At 35.2% G+C, this 22,358-nt stretch overlaps 1 protein-coding gene across 8 annotated transcripts in view; it reads right to left on the bottom strand.

Moving 5' to 3' along the window:
• USP45 (ubiquitin specific peptidase 45) overlaps positions 1-22,358 on the bottom strand; it is a 65,015-nt gene that overhangs the window by 4,302 nt on the left and 38,355 nt on the right. For 6 of the 8 annotated variants that reach the window (XM_060030183.1, XM_069541359.1, XM_060030186.1 and 3 more), the window contains 9 exons: positions 21,234-21,321; positions 14,998-15,079; positions 12,988-13,079; positions 11,040-11,096; positions 10,189-10,332; positions 8,210-8,882; positions 6,488-6,585; positions 3,107-3,193; positions 107-260 (listed from right to left, as the gene is read on the bottom strand). In XM_060030183.1, coding sequence (XP_059886166.1) covers positions 107-260; positions 3,107-3,193; positions 6,488-6,585; positions 8,210-8,882; positions 10,189-10,332; positions 11,040-11,096; positions 12,988-13,079; positions 14,998-15,079; positions 21,234-21,321 — 1,475 coding nt within the window. Of the gene's footprint in view, positions 1-106; positions 261-3,106; positions 3,194-6,487; positions 6,586-8,209; positions 8,883-10,188; positions 10,333-11,039; positions 11,097-12,987; positions 13,080-14,997; positions 15,080-21,233; positions 21,322-22,358 lie in introns of those variants that run through there. The other 2 variants (XM_060030189.1, XM_069541360.1) reach the window with 2 other exon arrangements.

The following is a 22,358-nucleotide window of genomic DNA, read 5'->3' as shown; positions in this document are numbered from 1 at the left end:
TTAAAGTGAATCCACTTGAAGTATCCATGAAAGAACTTACCTCTCCCAGAAAAGGAAGAATGAATTCATTTGTTTTTAAGAATAAAATAAACTTAGGATGGCATACCAGGTACATTTTTCTTTCCAGTGATATGTTCCAGTAATTTCCTGGAGGGTGTTCTCACTTTCACGTAAGCGGTGTAGTGGCCTCCTCTCATTGAGCCACTATGTTCCACCACGCCATAGAGACCATAGAGAACTTTATCTCCCACACTTACATTCTTTTAGACAAAGGAAAAAACCTCAAATTAATTAGTAATATTTAGTGAACTCTTATTATAAGGAAAATTAAGCCAAATGCCAAGTCCTACTTAAAATAAGAGCAATGCATATTAAAACTACACTGGCATACGTTCCCACCTGTATTAGACCAGCAAAATGAAAAAGCTTGACAACATTCTCTATTGGCTGGGCTGTAGGGAAAAGAATGCTGTCATATGGGAACGCAAAGGGGTACACCCCTATTCAGGGATATTTCACGTTATCTAGCTAAGTTACACAGGTATTACTCTTGGATTTATCGATCCTTTTTCTAGGATTCTATCTCACAGGAACATGAGCAATATGTAAAAAGACATGTACCATACTAGTGATTGCAGGATTATCTGTAATATCAAAAAACTGGAGTAGACTCAAATGTCCATAAATTGGGGACTGGTTGAATAAACTATAATGCATCCATACAATAGAGTACTATGCTATTTGAAAAATGGAGGGCAGACTATCTCTAAATATTGCTATGAAATAATCTCCAGGATACAATGTTAAGAATAAGGTAGAAAAAAGGATACATACTGTAAGCTATTATTATTAAAGAGGCGAGATGCAGATATATATACCTATTTGTTTACATTTAAAAAAAATAATAGATGAATAAACAATAATTTGAAAAAATGGTTATCTATAAAGGGAGGAAAGAAACAAGTAGAACAGACATGGAGAAAAACTACACTTGTCTGAATTTACCTTGTTTTATACATTTGACTTTGGAACTACGTAAATATTTTATGTAATTATTAAACAAAATTTTTAAATTTAAGTAACAATCCCTAAAAATGAAAATTTAAAAATTAAGCAAATGAATATCCAGTTGGTGGCATAATCACTCAGAGAGCAACCACAAGGGTCATGTCAAAAGAACCCAGAAGCCAACTTGAAGTGGCTCTCAGTAGCCAACAACAGACCCATTAGACTAACGTATTAGACCACGAATTAAAAGAAAAGTGCAGTAAATTGAAATATTATTAATGTGTTTAAATCCATGAATTCATAATGATAAATTAACTGATCACAGTTTGAGGATGACAGTGAATTAATTCATTATTCTGAAAACTGGTTTAAAAGGGGGACGGGGAGAGAACTGAGCATTTACCCTGTCTTTTCTATAAGAACTATACCATAAGATAACTAAATAGATGAAAGGAATTTCTCTTTATATAGAAGTATTCTAGCAAATAAACGAAGAAAGAATAACAGGATTACCATTCTGTAAATCTTAATGAACTCATTGAGCAACGCTGGTTGCTAATATCACAGAAAGGTAACTGGCATTTATGTGCCACCTGATGAAAGAACAGAACACTCCCTATGAAATAGCCTTACCGGGAGTGGGAGGAATATCAAACCTGAATCTGTTCAAGCCTCTCTTGATCCAACTACCTATCTGTAGGAAATAAAGAGGATAGAGGAATAATCATCAAAATCTAAACTATAGGAAACTACCAGAAAAATGATCCAGTTTCTTCAACAAATAAATTGCAAGGGGCAGAGATGGGAAAGGGACACTGTATATTAAAAGGGACTAAAAGATATTTTTCAATCATGATGTGTAGTCCTTACTTTGATACTAATTCATTTTGAAAATTTCATTTATTAGACAACTGGAAATATATACACTAGATGATATGAAAAAAATTGTTAATTTTTTTAGTGTGAAAGTGGTATTGTGGTTACATTTAAAAAGGTGGGGGTGATTCTTATCGTTTAGAGACACGTATAGGAAAAGATTTATGAATGAAATGATGTCTGATACCTGCTTCAAAATAACATAAGAGAAAAAAAAATAATATAAGAGGAGGAAGTAGATGAGCATGTGCATGGGGCAGGACTGGCCATATATCTAAGGTTTGTGTGATGTGTGCTTGAGGTTCATTGTACTGTTCTGTCTACTTTGATGTACGCTGGAAATTCTCCATAATAGGTACTTCTAAAAAATATGCTTTTGTAAGTTTAATACAGAGCTTGCTAGATATTTTGTTTACCATACTATCAAATTCTGTGAATACTGAATGTGAATAATTGACAGATAGTGCTAGTATTCCATAGCAGATGAACTGGATTCACTGAAAAATTGCATTTAAGATATTTCGCTTTGATTGATCAATGTATTGAAAGTATTAAGTTCAGTAAGTTTATGTACCACAAATCCTAGACTGCTAACCAGTAATTGTGAGCCGGACAACATGTTAGTTACCCTAGAACTGTGTAGTTCCCTCACGGAAAGCAAAGTCATCAATTTCACCTACAGAGTTCTTACATACAAGTACGAGCAATTATAAACCAATTTGCCTTCTATATCTAAGTATTAAAGTATTAGTAATTGTAAAGTATCATACTCAGTTCACAAGTACACTATTCTCAGTAGTGTACATGAAATGGCATGAAAAACAATGCACTAGTATATCGATTTACAAAAGATAAAGAACTCTTCAACTGCTAAAACTACTGTCAATTAAGCACAACATTCACAAGGAACAGGAGAGGGCACAAAATCTGCTTACTTCTCTCAGCAGCTATCTGATTCTAGTAGCATTTACAAGCAGCTCTGATCTTCATGAACATCGTGCCTCACTTGTGCTTTATGCATCTTTTCAACTTATTCTATCTCCCAAAAGACAAAAGTGATAGTGTGTTAAATGTTGGATGGAAGGAAGAAAGGGAGGGAAGGAGGGGGAGAGAGAGAGAAGGTGGGAGGGAGAGAGGAAGACATGGCCTAATAAACAATACATAGGATATTTTGAAGCATATTATTTGCATGACAATTAAATATCTTAATAATATACTATACCTTACAAGTAGCAGAACAGAATGGTGCTAAGTCAAGCGTCAGTGGGAAATCTACATGTCTGTTTACTTTGCGAAGACTCAGGCCAGCCTCAAAAAAAAACAACAACAAATTTTCTTAATGTAACAAACTTAATCTAGATCATTGCGTTTGTTAATTAAAACCAAAAGAGGAATCCTAGGGCTTCCCTGGTGGCGCAGTGGTTGAGAGTCCGCCTGCCGATGTAGGGGACGCGGGTTTGTGCCCCGGTCCGGGCGAATCCCACATGCCGCGGAGCGGCTGGGCCCGTGAGCCATGGCCGCTGGGCCTGCGCGTCCGGAGCCTGTGCTCCGCAGCGGGAGAGGCCACAACAGTGAGAGGCCCGCGTACCGCAAAGAAAAAAAAAAAGAGGAATCCTTGACCTTTTTTCATAGATATAAAAATATGACTAATGAACAGTCCAAAACTGATATATGACTAAGTTCTCAATTAGGTTTCATAAACTGTTATTGCAAAGATCATTCATTTACATGGGTATTTTTACCACAAACAATATGAAAATAATCACTTTCACTGTGCCTTTCAACACTTACGGGAAAATAAATTCAATGTGATAAAAGCTCAGCTACTGATACATATGCTATCATAAAAATGTACTCAACTGAAGAGTCAGGAGTCTGGTGTTCTAGGCCTAACTCAACGACTGGTTAACCGTTGTCTTGACTCTAGACAACCTCATCTAGATCAAGGCAGAAAACGGGTATAAATGGATTATATTAGGTCCCTTCAGTTCTAAAATTCAGTGACATTCATTCATTAAAAAGAGAAAAATCTGAACACTCAAATCATTTTAACAGTAAAAGTAAACATTACATATTATATAAATCAAAATGAATATTCATGTTGTTAAGCAAGCTCTATTTCTTTCCTACTTTTAGTTTCCAAAGGCAGGCCTTGAAAAATGTACACTTTGCATTTAAGTAATGATAAAAATTTGCTGATAGACCACCGAAGATATTGGATAAGAAACCCACAAATAGAAACAGACTCTCTTGGAATAAAAAGATACTTAAATCTGAGTTGTTTGGGTAGACAAAATTAACAGATGCAACCTTTTATGCAAAGCTTTCATGACTTACTTCAACGACTAGTCATTTTATTTGCATACTAATCACATAACTTTTACTACAGTTCTGTTGCCTATTTCTTACCTTTAAAGAAAAAAAACAAAACAAAACTTATTTTTTGACCAAAATATAGCCACATAGTGATTTGTATTTTCAAGTAATCTTTAGAAGTCTTAACATGATATCAGACATGAAATTATGAAGTCATATGTCTGGAATAATTATTTAATATGTATTTAATTTGTTTGCCTCCTTTCTTCTCATCAGGTGACCTCTATAAGCAGCTGGTACCAGCATTGTCTGAGATGATTTCAGGCTAATGTGTCCTCCCCAGACGGTACTTTGCTATTGAGAAATTACCCCTTATTAGAAGAGACTTCTATCAACACTATTATAATCTTCGCCAATTTGGACAGGCTAAAAAAGGAATCTCACTGCCATTTTATTTTGCATTTGTTTTGCTGGAAAGAGTGGACCTTTCATACTTTCTTGGAATTTTTACTTCTTCTATGAACTGTCAATTCATGTTCTTTACCATTTTACATATTAGAGTCTTGATATTTTTCTTATTGATCTTTAAGAGCTCTTTACATACTTACAATATTAATCATTTGCCATATTTATGACAAAGAGCTCTATCTTGTTGAGATTTGCCTTTCAGTGTTGTGGATGTTTCTGATATACAACTCTAAAGTTACTACGGGGAAACAGGTTTTCAGGGACACTGAAAAACTAGAAGCAAAGACATTGCTTAGAGAATCTGATCCGTAAAATTCACAGTCCCAGAGAATGAGAACGTGGCTTTGCAGACATTACATTTAGCCTGAGAACAAGAAGGGACCGAGATATCTATAAAAATCTCCATTTAAGGGCATGAATTCTTTCTGTAAGTTGTTCTTAAAAGGGATGCAAGTACCAAATATAAAATAACTGCTACATCATTCTCAGATCTGGCATGACCCTATCTCATTCACACAGAGTCACTGCAGATATACACCTTCTATTTCACATTCTGATGTAATGAGACTCAATGCATCTGCTTCTGCTCTCCATGGCCATTTCATTTCCACTGGGTTTCTATAATGTTGGCTATAGAAAATCAAGAATTTAATCAAATTTCCATGGATAGGGATGGGGGTATAGAGAAAAATCTCTTCCTGCCCATCTGTGGCCCACCTGAAATGTTGCAAATATATACTCAAAGCTTTCAATCTCTTCCCTTGAGATTTCTTTCAAGGGTTTTATACTTAGAAAATCTTTCACACAGAGGTCAGGTTAATAATTTTCATCAAGTTTTCTTCTAGTCTTTTGATAATTTGTTTCATACAATTAAAAAACATTTATCTGAAAATAGTATTGATATATATGGTCTGGAAGGAAGCTCTAAATTTTTATTTCTTCAAACACCCATCTTTCCTAAGCCCTTTACTGAGTAATCTAGCCTCTTCCCCAACTGATTGGAGATTCATCCTGTATCATAACAAAAGAGCTTTAAATTATACTCAAATTTTATTTATTGACAATTCTGACCATACTGTTTTAATTATTAAAATTTCTTCCCGAGAAACTTTAAAATCGTTTTATCAAATGCAAAAAAAAAAAAAAAAAAGAGAGAGAGACAAGGCATTGAATTAAAACTATAAACAAAACTTGATACATTATATTTAGCTTCTCTTCCATTAGTCCTACAAGAGTGGGGCCTGCCTTGCAGCCCTTTTTGCAATTGGTCCCAGCCAACCACACCCAGCCCACGTACAACTCTCATTGGAATGAAAGCTCAGAAAGTTATGTGCACCTTGTTATTTCTCTGCTTCTAAGGGTTCTTAATATATCTTATTTTCCATTCACACACACATGTGCGTGCACACGCACACATGCCACTGAGGTTCCGACCACCTAAATCTTCAAATATTGTGAATTAAACAATCTTATTTAGAAAAGTCTTGTAAGCTATTATGGATGAAAAAGCAATAAATCTTATATGACAAATTTTTTTTTTAATATTTATTTATTTGGCTGCACCAAGTCTCTGTTGCGGCGGCATGTGCAATCTTTAGTTGCGGTATGTGGGCTCTTAGTTCCCTGACCAGGGATGGAACCCAGGCCCCCTGCCTTGGGAGCACGGAGTCTTAACCACTGGACCACCAGGGAAGTCCCTCATATGACAAATTTTTAAATTCAATAAATTACTGTCTAATCCTTGACAGTAATTAACAAGACTTAGGGCTCTGCAAAACATATGATGAAAATTTGTAGAGTGTTACTAAAGGGAATTTACCTGATGAAATCTTTTAAGATGGAGAATTAGGATAGCTGGAACAGCAGAAATGAGCAATTGCTTCCTGGCATTAGTATAAACCCCTCCTGCTTTCTTTTCTGCATAAAATACAAGATAACAAAGTTACTTGTAAATTTCCATCTTATACATTATCTACCCTATAATACAGTAAACATTTAAATAGAAGCATCATACTACATTTTCAAAAATGTTAAAAAAGAAATTAGACTTCTGATTACAGGGAGCCTCTACTCGTTCCCAAAACTCCACTAATATGAAAGGGAGTATTTTTTAAGGCACACACTTATAAGGAGAAAGAATAGGGGAGGTGACACTTGCAATATAACTTTGGAAACTGGAAGGCAAATAGACCAGTAGTGACTTATGTCAATGCCCGCCAGTCAAAGAACAACAGAAACACACCTGTAGTTGAAAAAACTGGGTCATTACTCATTGCAGTGAAAAGAGATCATGTATCATGGGAATGATGGGTCATTTCAATAAGAGGTTGTTAGAAAAGACTTGTGATAGGATTTGAATATGGCTAATTGCATATTTAACTTGGATTAATGTAAGCTGGCATTTCTTCCTCTCCCATATAGACATTTCTTTAATTACTAATGTATTAATCATGTCTTTTTTCTGATGCTTTGACATCTGGAGCCTTGCTGACACTGGAAAAGGCCTTTCCCAGATCTAGCTAATTCCTAGATACTAAACAACTTAAGTGTGCCTTTCATATGCAAAACAACCAATCCAAAACCCATATCCCAACCACCTCCTTTATTGAGCTCTAATAACTCTAGGCCACTATTCACCTGCCCTAATCACACCAGAGCCAGGTACCAGACAGCTAGGGACAGCCCCTATACTGCAGAGTCCACTGAAATTTTCAAAACTAGTCAATCCTAAGCCTGTCTATCCTGCCACATCCATTCCTTCCCTTAGAAACCACAATAAAGGCTCCTGCCTGCATTTTCCCCCTTGCTCCCTCTGTCTCCTGACCAACCCTGGTGCTTCCCCTTGTGGCCCTGTGTGGCGTGGCTTAGCATGCCCCCTCGTCTTGGGAACTATAAGTAATAAACGATCTTTTCAGTAGCAATCGTCTCCTTATCTGTTAGACTCATCATACCTGAATAATAAAACCTGCATTTTGAAACAACTAGTCACTAAGTAATCAGAGTGTTCTCTCCATTTAATTAAGGCTAGAGGTACACCAGAAATTTCTTACTTGACAAATCCCCCTTTTCTACTTTTCTCTGGTCAACAAAACACAGTTATTATATTGCTAGCTTTATAACATACAGTTACTTAAAATCTTCAAATTTCTATCTTATGATATGACTTTATACTAGATTGATGGGATTTATGAAGAACATTAATCTCACTAGTGTTGTAATTTTAAGTTTTACAGAATTTTTTTCTGGAAAGATTTCAGATAGCTAGTTCCCTGAAATAAGATTATGTGGGTGTGCATTTTCGAGGCAGAGATGGATACTTCCTGTCTTTCAATTTATTTCAACAAAAATCTACTGAAAAGTTACTCTGCCCAGTCAGTGTCTTCAGTGTTGAGGTACAAATACGATAAGACAACCCCTGCCTCCAAGCAGCTAAAGTATGCAGACCAGGTTCTTAGGCTCCTCTTTGTGGGATCTATAACCCACTATCACTGTTTATCAGATAATCCATGAATACTTTTAAAAAATTAAGCTAAATATTTACCTGCAGAACTGGTTTCCTTTGGGTACTTCTGTTTCTTTTCAGTACAGTTCTCACACAGAAGCTTGTTGTTCCCCATTAGTAATTCCATAGATGTAAACTGATAGAGACAGGACTGAATTGAACATTCTTTAGAAGTGGTTATATAGCTCTGAGAAAGGGTCTGAAAAGCATTTTGGGGGCTGTAAGACACCATATGCTTGCCCTCTGAAAAACACAAATTATTTGAAACGTTTAGTGGCTGATTTTCTCTGTCAAAATCCCTATCTCCAGTTACAGTGCTGCTCAGATGAAGTTCAGAAATAGCTCCAGCCACTCCCTCATCACCACTGTCACCCTCCTTGGTGAGTGGTTCACTCTCTGACGGATGGCGAAGGTGTCCATTTGTGTGCACAAAGTATCCACTGCTGGATCTCAACAACAAAGTCTGCTTAGGAGCACTTTCAGACTCTGAAGCCTCACTGTCAGCACCAACACTACTTTCAGAAAGGCTGGCTTCTTTTTCACTGCCGTCGGTAGGGCTTTCAGTCAGAGTCGACTCAGTGTTCACGATGCTTGCAAACGATGAGGAGTCTCTATTCATTTCAAGGTTTTCATTTTTCTGGTATATGACAACAGCTTTATCTTCTCCAGGTGACAATTTTCTTGTACATTTTCTGCCATGAATTAGTTGATTCTGTAAGTTGATAGTGTTTTCAGAGAAAAGAATCTTGTGACCTTACTGAAAATAAATGCCAGTAAGTCTTATTTAAACATTCGACAATTTCTAAAATACTATTTCTAGTACCTCTGAAATCCATTTCCTAAATCTACCCAAAGTACAATCAATAGAAGATATGCTAACAAAGAGTTCTAATTTGAAAATAAACTTTTACACAAGAAACCGACAATAATGGTTACCTATTCATGGAGAGGGAACAGGACTTTTGTAGAACAGTGCTATGAAGGAGGCTTTTCAAGTGTAAACCTTTGCATAATCTCTGTTGTCTTGCCCCTTAAAGGACCTTCTAACAGAGTAAGTTAAATCTGGTAATACATCAATTTGCCAAGTTAGTACAAATCATATCATGTAAAAAAGTTTTTTTTTAATGAGGTGCAAATTCAGATTGATGTCTTTAAATGTATACGGCATAATTCATCAACCAGGTATGTCCCTAGAGAAATAATGGGTCTAGACAATGGTCATCAATGACTGATAACATTACAGAAAGAGAAACATCAAACATGATGTGCACCTCATGATGGAAATATACACCACCACTTAAAAGTTTCCTTGCCAAAAATTAAATAAATAATCAAACTTAAACTTAATAAGTCCCTAACTGCCTTAGAGAGGAAACAAAAGGAACAGAGGCACCTCTTAACAACATGCAGATGAATTACTGCATGCAAAATGACTTACCACAACATACAAACTGAATTACTATAACATGCAAAATGAAACACTATTGATGTGGGAATGTGAGAGACTGCTGAAAAAAATGATATGATCACTTCAACAAATAAATTGCAAAGAAAAAAACAAGGTGGAATCTGTGGATTAAAAGACATTTAAAAGACATGGCAATCTATAGATCTTTTTTAGATCCTAAATTCAAATATGCTTTCAAAAGCAAAAACAAGTATTTTATGAGACAACTGCAGAAATTTTAATTATGACTAGATATTTATGCTATTAAGAAGTTTTAAATATTTTAGGTACAGTAATGATACAATAGTTATGTCTTTAAAAAGCATCTTTTAGAGATATACATTTAAGTATATGATATATTGGGGATTTATTTCAAAATAATCCAGGATGGTGAGGAGGAAAATGTGGGATAGATACAGATAAAACATGGTTAGCTGTGAGATGATAACTATGACGCTGAGAAATGGGTACATGGGAGTTTATCATACTTCCTTACTTTTGTGTACTTTTGAAATTTTTTTTAATAAAAAGTTTTAAAAAACAGATGTCTCACAAATGCATATAATCTTACCTTATCTTTAGATGAAGAATGCTTCTTGGTGGCTCTAGGTTGATGAGTATTTTCTATAGTAATAGTGCCACTGTATTCACCATTATCTGTGTCCTGTAAACTTCTATATTTACTCATTCTTCCCAAAAGTACAGGTTTTGAAACCTATTAGATACCGTATATATAACACAAAACTTCTTTAGGAAATAAATTCTGGATATCATCTACTTTTTAAAATTTCTAATTCATCTGAAATGTAATTTCCTAAACATTAATTCTCAAAATATGAAGCATAAAGGTTTAACTTCCTTGAGAATAAGAACTATATCATAGGGGCTTCCCTGGTGGCAAAGTGGTTGAGAATCCGCCTACCAATGCAGGGGACACGGGTTCGAGCTCCGATCCAGGAAGATCCCACATGCCGCGGAGCAACTAAGCCTGTGCGCCACAACTACTGAGCCTGTGCTCTAGAGCCCGCGAGCCACAACTACTGAGCCCATGTGCCACAACTACTGAAGCCCGCACACCTAGAGCCCGTGCTCTGCCACAAGAGAAGCCACCGCAATGAGAAGCCTGCGCACTGCAATGAAAAGTAGCCCCCGCTTGCCGCAACTAGAGAAAGCCTGCACACAGCAACGAAGACCCAACACAGCCAAAAATAAATAAATAAATTTATATATATATAAAAGAAGAACTATATCATACTTTACGCATACATATACAAACTCCAATATCACATACACTGTACAAACTCAATTACTGTATATAAAAAGTAATGATGCTCAGATGTCTAATAATATACTCAACAAATGCCTAAATATATGAATTTATAAATGCCCTTCACAAAAAGACTTAAGTTTTTTTCTCCTTACCCTTTCTTCTATTATAGGAAGTGAAATATCAATAAAAGGATCTTTTACTGTGGAGATCTTAAAAAGAAAACATATTGAGAACTTCAGTTAGAATTCTAACATAGACAATGTAGCTTTGTAAAGTCTTAAAGAAATCAAACTTCCCAGGCAACTAAAATCTTAAGTTAAAAAACGTTCCTGGAACCAACAGTAATTTAATTGGGTATAGCAACACATATTGTTAATCAAAACAAGATATCCCAAAACGTCAATAAATGCAACCCAACTGAATTTTATAATACTGTTAATATGACTAACCTGTAATACATAAAGTAACTAAAATAAACTGTGTTTAATAAAAGTGATTAACTGAAGATATAAACATATTTTTGGTGAAATTATGGCCATAACATAAATAAAGTATGAAATGTTAAGAAAAAGCCATGAAAAAAGCCAGAGAGCTTGACTGTGTTTTGTAGATTCTTCAGGATAATTCTACTTTAAAAGATACTTGGGCTTCCCTGGTGGCGCAGTGGTTGAGAGTCCGCCTGCCGATGCAGGGGACACGGGTTCGTGCCCCGGTCCGGGGAGCCATGGCCGCGGAGCCTGCGCGTCCGGAGCCTGTGCTCCGCAACGGGAGAGGCCACAACAGTGAGAGATCCGTGTACAGCAAAAAAAAAAAAAAAAAAAAAAGATACTCTCTAGCTTGTGAAAAAGAAATTAACTTCTACATTGAATATACTAAAAATTTAAGTGGGGTTTGACCATTGAACAAGGTGGGGCTTAGGGATGCTGATCCCCATCCCACCCAACTGTCAAAAATCACAGTATAACTTTACAGTTGGTGCTCAGTATCCAGGGTTCCGCATCTGCAGATTCAACCAAATGCACATTGTGTGGTACTGCAGTACTGATAGCATTTATTGAAAAAAATTTGCGTATAAGTGGGCCCTTGCAGTTTAAACCCATGTTGTTCAAGGGTCAACCGTAATATCATGATGATACATTCTGTGCTTCAGTATGACAGGCTAGAAGGAGATATTATATATAATCCTGACTTTATAAAACTAGAGGGGAAATGTACTCCATAATCTGGGACAGGAAGATGGACATAAAGACTCTTTTATGATTAAAATCTGACAGAAGTTGAAACCTATCATACGTCACACGCTTTCAGAAATATTCCTTACCAAGCAACTGGAAACCTCTAAAAATTTATACATTCTTTAAGAAGTTATTAAAGTACAGATGGCATTCAAAATGAAAATTATCACTAAATGCAAAGATGAGTCAAGTCTGCTTAAAAACAACTCCAACAAGTCAAATAAATGTAAACTTTAAAAGTAGATCAGCCAGGGGCTTCCCTGGTGGCGCAGTGGTTGAGAGTCCGCCTGCCGATGCAGGGGACACGGGTTCATGCCCGGGTCCGGGAGGATCCCACATGCCGCGGAGCGGCTGCCCCCGTGAGCCATGGCCACTGAGCCTGCGCGTCCGGAGCCTGTGCTCCGCAACGGGACAGGCCACAGCGGTGAGAGGCCCGCGTACCGCAAAAAAAAAAAAAAAAGTAGATCAGCCTAAATTGTGTTATGACATTAAATTATTTCTATTGGGATTACAATTTAGGGCAATACATAATTATATTAACATAGTTACTCTCTTCGCAGAAGTTTCTCTTTCATTTTCAATCCAAATGAGTAGCTAACACGTTGGAGCACATTAAAATAGGCTAATGAACTTCACAGGTGTGCCAAGAGGAAAAGTTAGATAACACGTTTACTTAAAAAAACTATACATTATGTTTATTTTCTAGGAGTGAAGGATATATTTTTAAAATACTTTTAAAAACTACTATGTAGTCATGTGTGACAAATAAAAATAAATGACTGCTGATGATAACATGTGAAAGAAAACAATAAAAACAATGTGACCATAATCTATTCCATGTTGAAGTGAATTCCAAAGTACCTACATTTGCACATTCTTCACACATGACTGTGCTAGTTAATTCACCAATAAAGATACGATCTATGAAGTTCATTTTCACACCTTCTCTTCCATATGCTGTAAAAATAATACTTTTAATGCAAAAAACATGTCAACCGTTAACCTAACAATGTAATAGGCTTTTTTTCCATTGAATCAAAAGAAATCTGAATAAGGCAGATATCCAGGACCATATTTAATAATATATTTCACTATATGATGTTATAGTGTCTTTCTCCTTTACAATTCCACAGAGAAAATGTGACTATCAACTACTGTAGTCTCAAAGAAATAGCAAACTGTTCTTAAACTTAAGAAGTAAAATAATTAGAGTATTAACCATATTCATACCACACTCAACTGCTCCAACTAAACCCTTTAAAGCCTCTGTGCCTACCCTAGAGGTAGATAGAGGGATGGGAAAAGAGATTATGATTTAGGACTACAGATGCCAGGACCATAACTATGGAAACAACAGAGTAGTAAAAGACAAGTAAACACTGCATAAGATAAAGAACTAACATGGCAATTAATAACTCAGTTATATATGTAACTCGTGTTACATAAAAATGTTAAAATTATTCTCTTTGGGAAATATTTATAAATAAAAGAAAATTGTACTTATGATTTGCTTCAAAATAATATGTAGTTGGGGGAGAACAGATGAAACATAATACACCATGAATTGAATGTAATTTAAGCGGGGTGATGGGCACACAGGTACATGGTCATCATTATACTAGTCTCTCTAATGGAAGTTTGAAATTTTCCATAGTAAACCATGGGGAAAAACATATTAAAAAAACGTATTCACTCCTCTTTCAAACTTTTCTTCTATCGTTTTTTGATCTCTACCTTCAAATTTCATGCAAACATTTTAAATCATTTTAGAACATTACTTGAAGCACTGAATGACAGAGCAGACTTTTATCTGGATATATCAATAAATATTTATTAATTATGATGATAACTATTTAGAAGTTATGTTAAACTAAGATGTTTCATTAACAAAAATTGTACAAGGGATTGAAAACAGGTTAAGATTACAAAACTGGAAAGAAGTGAAGGAATAAATGAGCAGTTATTCTAAACATGCACTAGATGGCACTATCTGAAAACAAGAGAACAAGTATACTTGAGAGTGTATTTTTCAAAATCTTGAACCTTTAACTGCACATAAAGTTTGTCATATACAATCATAATGTATGTATATTTGTTTATAAATTACAGACGTGTAGTATGTACACATAATGCTACCAAAAAAACCCAGATGTTAAAAAAGAGAGTAAAATACAAATAATATTTTTAAACATTTTCTATAAATGATGACTACACATTACCACTAGTTAGTATCTCAAGGCAGAATATACTTTCCAGACAAGGTAAATCGTTAATAACATGGGATATAAATCCACACTTAAATAATGATCACTGTAAATGATCATCTTTGATTAGTTAATCACTGTTTCTGCCTCATATTTTGGCTGATGAAGACTCAACATTAGGAGTAGACATGTATGCTTGATTTAATAGTACTCTCATAAATAATGGTTTCCTTGCATTTGGAGCAATTTTTGGAGAATTTTTGGAGCATTTTTGGAGCACTGAAGCATTTTGTCTAGTTAAGACTAGACAATATCCAAAAATCCACCTATCTAAGTACACTTCAACTGCAAAATGATACAATGTGATAAAAGTGAACTTCTAAGCAAGGTTGCTACTTTCAACAACCTTTCAAGTCTCCCATAAGATACTTCACTTAAGGGCATCAGTGTCAATCTGTATATTTGATATTATTTTTATTTTTTAAAATTCACATGGATTCTAACATTTTCTTTCGATGACTCATTAGACTATCTTGCAGCCACAGGAGTAAGTACACCCTCCTTTTAAGGCCATTAGTTCACATAATGCTCAGTTCCTTTCCCTGCCCCAAAAAGAAACTTACAATATTTTCTTCTAGAAAAAAGTTTTAATAGTGAAAGAGTCAACATACCTTTGACTTTTTTTCTAGTTTCATCATCAGCAGTTTTAGTAGTTGGGTTGTTAAATGCTTTGAGAATGCCAGCTTGTATTCGCTATAAAACAAAGTAATAAGAATTTATTAAGAATCTATACTAGAATATATTCTTTCAAAGCATTATTTTGTGTTCCTGTAAATAGAATCTGGTTTTAGTGCCAATCAACTTGAGCCTCATCCTCTTAATAAGAGGAGGACTTTCAAACAGCAAGGTACAGTGGATCTCAGTTCCCTAGTAAAATAAAATGACTGAATTTTTAAAAAAAATCAAATATGTCCTTTCCTCTAGTTCTAAAATTCCATTAATGAATAATGCTCTAATGCCAAATCCTCCCACAAACAGAAGTCAAGATTCCCAAGTTTAGGTTCTCTCTTGGGTTTAAAGCATTCTCAGTCGACAAAAAGCAAGCAGCCTAGTTTCATTTTGCTTATAGGTTTAGAGTAAGTTCTCCTTTTCCCTTCTCTCCCCTATCTCTCCCCGTCTCCTGTCCCCTCTCTTCCTCTCCCCCACTCTGTCCCTAAAATAATTTACTCCTTAATTAGGACAAAAAGTAACAAATAGACCATAGGAAATTTCTTACCTATGAAGAAAATCTTAATATAAATATATAAGAAGCTATTAAACTGGTCACTATGACCTCCATGTAGATTATTTTACTTATATACATAGATGACTAAAGTCCAGAATATTCTCCACAGCAAGAGCCCAAATCTTAACTGTTGTTTTATTTGAATTTAGTTGTCAATAACAATCATGTGTTAAAGTCATTAGCAACTCTTAGTAAATGATAAGGTTTATGGTTCCACATCTCTTGCATGTGTTTTAGGAAAGATCCAACCTCACAAAAAACTCTCAGAATAAAACTATATATATTCCAAAAATAAAGACATTTAAGCTAATAAATTATCATCTTTTACACTAATTATGGTCCTACTTAGTGGATGAATTTAATCTTCTTTAATTCACATTTTAACAGTGGGGTGAGGGGAAAGCTTATTAATTATTCTTCAAAATATATTTTTTAAGTAAAGTCTTAATCACAGGTTTTCATATATGTGAAAACACTGTTAGACCTGGACTTTTTGGTGTGAAAATGATACATAAATCTGCTGTTAAAAAATTATTATGTCAGAGAAATTAAACCCAACTGCAGACTTCCCAGAGAATAATAAAACTTTGCATATCAGAATCCAAGATACTTCCCACCGTTCAGAAGAAAATTCACAGCTTTATATATTTAAATCAGTTGAAAAGAATAAAAACAAATGAATTAAGCAGCCAACTTATAAATTTAGAAAAGGACATCAAACCAAACCAAAGTATAAGGAAAGAGTTAATGAAGATAAAAGTAGAAATTGAAGAGAATAAATGAATCGAAAGCTGACTCTTTTTTTTTATTTTGCGGTACGCGGGCCTCTCACTGTTGTGGCCTCTCCCGTTGCAAAGCACAGGCTCTGGACGCGCCAGCTCAGCGACCATGGCTCATGGGCCCAGCCGCTCCACGGCACGTGGGATCTTCCCAGACCGGGGCACGAACCCATGTCCCCTGCATTGGCAGGCAGACTCTCAACCACTGCGCCACCAGGGAAGCCCCCCCAGTTTTATAAAACTAAACAATATATTATTTAAGCATACAGAGGTAGCTCTCAAAAACTATAAGAAAAAGCAATGGAATTATTTCTGTAAAAGTCAAAAGAGCGGTTGCCTCTGATAAGGAAGAAGTATTTGAAAAAAAGAGGTAGTTTTTATGGTACTAATAACATTCTTTTTCTTTTTTAACTCTGGGGGTGGTGGTAGGGAGAAGTGCTAATAACATTTATAATAATATTATACTTTAAACTATATGTATATTGGTACACATTCTTCTGTATGTGTGATGTTTTACAATAAGTTTTTAACACCCTCCCCCAATAATTATGAAAGTGAGTTTTGTTTATTAACTAGCCTATGATCAGCACATTTTATTTCCTAGAACTGCTCACTATTCTCTTCAAGTGTTGTTTTGAAAGTTAATGCAATGTATACCTTACATATATACAAAGTAGGGTATAAAAGTGAACGTACAGCAATCCATACCATGTCACGCTCTCCTGAAATATATGTGAAAGCAACTGAAATAATGTGGCCCAGAAGCTATTAAGTATTGAAATAATCTCCAATTCAGACTCAATAAACTTGAAAGTTTATATAATTTGGATATTGTCCAAGCTAAACTTGACTTTTATACCTTGAACAGAGAACTTATTAAACTAAAATATGAAAATTAGAATGGTGTGAATTCCATGTAAGAGAAACTTTTAATGGACTTAAATGAAAGATGTCAATAAATACCCATGTTCACCTATAAATATTTAATATAACTGTAAAAGGCCTCTCCAGCCACTAAAGATAAAGCCTCTAATTCAACTTAGAAGTCTGTAAATTTATTCTACAATTTTGAACATTCAGACGACTTTCAGTAGAATTGAATGAGCCTTCACCATACTCTAAAATGTAAGCTATGATATCACACCTTTAAAAAAGAGTAAAAACAATTAAGCTGTTTAAATTATTGACTTTTAAACTATTAGACTTCTGCTTTTTTATTTTATCCTAGCCACAAATTTATATTCTCTGCCCTAAACTGTTGAAGAGTTAATAGGTAGTTCATCAAGCTGAATAAAATAAATAGGCTTAGGTCCATCTCCAACCTTTCATTGTTGTGCTTTGAACCATTTAGGTTTAAAAAAAAAAAAGACTTTGGTTAGGGAGTGACTAACAACCACGGCACGTAAATCATTTAGCAGTACCCATGTTCGACTAGTTCAAATCTCCATGTTAAACTTCTTTCAAAAATAATGCAAACACTCGTAATTTAAGTTAGCTGAGATATTCTACCTTTAAAATAATCTTACCCAGTAATGTATTAAAGCGATATATCTTTGATAATGCAAATGTAATTATCATTCATTTAGAGATAGCTCAAATTAAAAGGAAAAAAGTAAAGAAGCATATATTTCTAAGGTAAAAAGGCTGCCTATAAAAGAAGTTCTTATTGTGAATTTTATTTTGTTTATTTCACACATAAAAAATTTAGAATTTTTGCACAAATGATCCCTTTCTTTACCTCTCTACTCAGCGAGTTATATTCCTCGACTTCAGAGTCATAAGAAAAAGACCCTAGTGAAACAATATGAAAAGAGGTCAGTAGTTTTTAATCATCACTAGAAGAGTCTGGTGGCAGACATACCGCTGTAACCTTCCTTCAAGCAAAAAACACATGGCAGAGACAAACTACAACAGCAGCCCGATTAACAGCTGCGGAGTTCCCAGGCCAGACAATGCAGCTCCTGCTTGGGTACTCACTGTAACTGACTGGCACGACTGTCCTTGCTTACGAGACTGAATAGATCCACAGACTTGACATTTTAATTCTGCCACACCATCTAAAACCCTCAAATAAAGGAAGAAAGATAAGAGCTTTCAAAAACCAATGTTTCCTGCTGTACTGCCTGAGTTTTCAAGATACTGTGAATCATCATAATGTATCATTATGACAAAAGAATAATTTAATTGTAACAAAGAATGCCATCAAGTAATACAAGTAAAACAGAAAAAAATTATAGGGATAGATTTTATTGTTTTATTTGTAATATCAGCAGAGAAAAACATTGCAAAGAGTGACTTTTAATTCCATTTACAATGATACGTGACCACCAGGTAGCAAATGTATCCTGCAAATCATAGGGGAAAAAATATTATTCTAGCAACTGATGGTTTGAATTAATCCTAAAGTAACTACTATGTCATCTGTAGGCTCAGAAGGCCAAAATGCATTTACTACTCATAACACAAAGACAGAGCATCTCTTTCCACCTTACTACCTTGCATCGACCCCTTCAATAAGAGTATCAATATATCATAATTATTAAATCAGAGTTAATACTTTTTTCAAATAGTGAAATAATTATGGTTAAATTTTAAATAGCAAGCTTAAAAAATGGGTTATTTATACTAGTCACTGATGACCAAGAATTAAAATTAAACTTTAATAAGCAGTATTGGATAAAATTAGATAATTAGTTTCGAGGTCAGAAAGACTTAAGTTTGAATCTCCATTCTTGATATCAGTTTCTAGATCTAAGAAAATGTGATCAAATATTAGCTCAGGGAGATTGTGTTAATGTCCCAAAACTTAACTAATTACAAATCTCTTTACTGATTTTTTTCAAAACAAATTACAGGTAAAACATAACGCAGAATTACCCTGTCAATTTAACAGTTTATTCAAATTATAACATATTCAAAATAACTGCAAATCCCCAAGTAACTAGCTAGTATAAATCATTTAAGAGACTGTTTTCTTCCCAATTCAAATTCTCAAGAAATACTGTCCATTTAAAGGGTAAGCACAGGGAATTCCCTGGTGGTCCAGTGGTTAGGACTTGGTGCTTTCACTGCCAGGGGCACAGGTTTGATCCCTGGTCTGGGAACGAAGATCCAACAAGCCATGAGGCGTGGCCAACAACAAAAAAAGGGCGTGGGGCGGGGGGTAAGCACAGACAACATATTCAACATTCACTGAGTACTACTGTGTGCAAGGCACATGGGATACCATTCCTTGAGGAGACCACAATCTAAGAGAGATGATAGACGTAAATCTAAATAGAAGGTAGTAGGGTTCATAATCAAAATATATAAAATAGATGGCAGAAAAGGAATGACACCTTCAGAAGCTGAATTCAACTAATTTAATATGAAAGTCTAACAACAGCCAATTAAGGATAGGATTGTAATATACACTGTTTGGTAGCAGGAGGGTGTAATTAACTCATTCTTTTTTTTTTTTTTTTTTTTTTTGCTGTACGCAGGCCTCTCACTGTTGTGGCCTCTCCCGTTGCGGAGCACAGGCTCCGGATGCGCAGGCTCAGTGGCCATGGCTCACGGGCCTAGCCATCCGCGGCATGTGGGATCTTCCCAGACCAGGGCACGAACCCGTGTCCCCTGCATCGGCAGGCGGACTCTCAACCACTGCGCCACCAGGGAAGCCCTTAACTCATTCTTCAAGATAATTTACGAAAAAATATTAGAACCATAACTCTCTCTTCACTGAAAACTGGCCATTAGGAGTAAAGAAACACTACAATGTTATGTACAATTCAAACAAAGTAGAATTTAAAAAAAAAAAAGGAGGGTCCACCCTGCCTAGTAACATAGTAAACACCTACCACAAACATATCAGCACTTCATTTTCACCTGGTTGCTCTACTACCATATTAATATTTAGATTAAGAAGGGTATTCACCTTGAACAGAAAACAGGATTTCACCTGTTATTAACAATTATGATTGGCAGGGGCTGCCCAGAGTGCTGTGTTGAGAATGATTCTCAGACTGAACACTGACTCAGTGGAACTGTTATGAATGATGAGCAGGGTCTGCTATGAGAGAGAAAGGGAGGAAGTGGAGGATATGTGCTGTGTATTTGAAATCTTGCATCTTTAATATCTTGTATTTTCTCTGAAAAATTGTATACTATTTGCATACGACCCCACCAAAAAAGGCGAATATAATTTAATATTAAAGTCAACCAACAGCCACTCAATTAAGGGACAGGATTACAATAAACCCTGTTTGGGAAATCTAACCAGTCCTTTTTTACTCAGAAACAGTCCCTGATCCAGGAGGCTGGGACCCCAATTTCCTGGTTCCTGAGTGGACTGCAATCCAACATCGGATAATGGGACGTCTCTCTTTTGGGAATTTAGAATTGGGATTCACAAGCAGCAAGCCATGGTGGTCAGGTGCTACCATTCAGACAGGGAAACAAAGAAACTACTCTGTCCACAGAGAGATGGGTAAAGAAAATCTATAGAGCCATAGAAACTGGGGGGAAAAGGAGAATACTTTCCGGATTCCTGAGAACCTTCCTGTCCTATATCCCCCTTTATTTGGATTACTAGATTCCCTTTTCTTTATTTAAGCTAGTATTAATTAATTTCTGTAATTTATAGCCAAAGGGCATTAACTAATAAAGGGTAACAGAGCTGTGAAAGAGTGAAAAAATAATCTTCTGGTAGAAGGGGCAAAAAAGTGGGGGGAAGAGAAGAGTAAATAGAAGTTTAAAAAAAATCAAATTACTCTCAAACGTACATTAAAATTTTGGTAAAAATTCCTTCAGTTTTGTACCCTCTTCTTAAAGAGAATATGTGATAAACACAAAGAAACCTGACCTTTGTTTCTTCTGTCCTCACTGCATCGAGCAGATAATGAAGAAGTTCCTGACTGTCCTGTTGTTGAAAACTTTTAAATCCAGGGGCCCTATGATTTAAAAACAAAACAGGAAAGAAAAAAAGAACATTTTATCAATGATATATTATTATTATTTAAAATCACCTTGAAATAACATATATTCAAAGATTCAATTTACTCCTTTTTCTATAAATAGAAAGACAAAATGTGATTACTGTTCCAATTAGGATGAGATCTTCAGTACACTGAGAATAATATGGCTAAACACTTATTAAGCAACTACTACATGCCAAGTATAGTACATATGTTAAGCTTCACATAATCCTGAAACAAGCTTGGAATGTACTATTTTCTTTAGCTTATATATAAGGGTTCAGAGGGACTATTTAATTTGCAAGGTCACACAGCAGGTAAAAAAGCAGTATTCAAACCCAAGCTACTGTGATCTATTATCTTCCTACCTTATATAACCAAAAGAAAAGCAAGAGATTATTTATATTAATATAAAGAACTATAAACTGTTATCTCTATGAAGGTTTTCATTTTATGAATTTGACAATCAGATTTCCTGTGTATTAATTAAATAAAAGGATAAGGGGTTATTCATGGAGAAATCAGCACAGCAAATGTTTAGCTGATTTCAGTAACTTTAAAAAGTAATATTTACTGCAATTAACTCAATGCTAAAATGAATATTTTTCTCTTAAATGCAAACAATTACTAAATTTAAAAAGTGCTCTGAGCTAAGATGAAGAAAGAATTTTGTCAAAATAATACAAAATAGTAAGACTATCTCATGGTAGTACAAGTTTACAATGGTCTTATTATGATATATACCACATATTTCATTTGATGTACACAACAGTGCTGTTACGGAATTCATAAATACATACTCCGCCATTTTATATAAGTGACTTGAGCACCCATGGATTTTGGTATCCTCGGGGGTCCTGGGACCAATCCCCTGTGGATACCAAGGGACAACTGTAATACGAACTCCGCTTTACGCTTGAGAAAACTGAAGAACAAGTTGAGTGCCACTGATATAAATCCAGGTCTTCTGATTCTTGAGTCCAGTACTTTAAGCATTATTCCTCATCATCTCA

This window comes from Delphinus delphis, chromosome 14 (assembly GCF_949987515.2).
Source record: "Delphinus delphis chromosome 14, mDelDel1.2, whole genome shotgun sequence".
NCBI classification, from domain to species: domain Eukaryota; kingdom Metazoa; phylum Chordata; class Mammalia; order Artiodactyla; family Delphinidae; genus Delphinus; species Delphinus delphis.
This window is presented reverse-complemented; position numbering and strand designations above follow the sequence as displayed.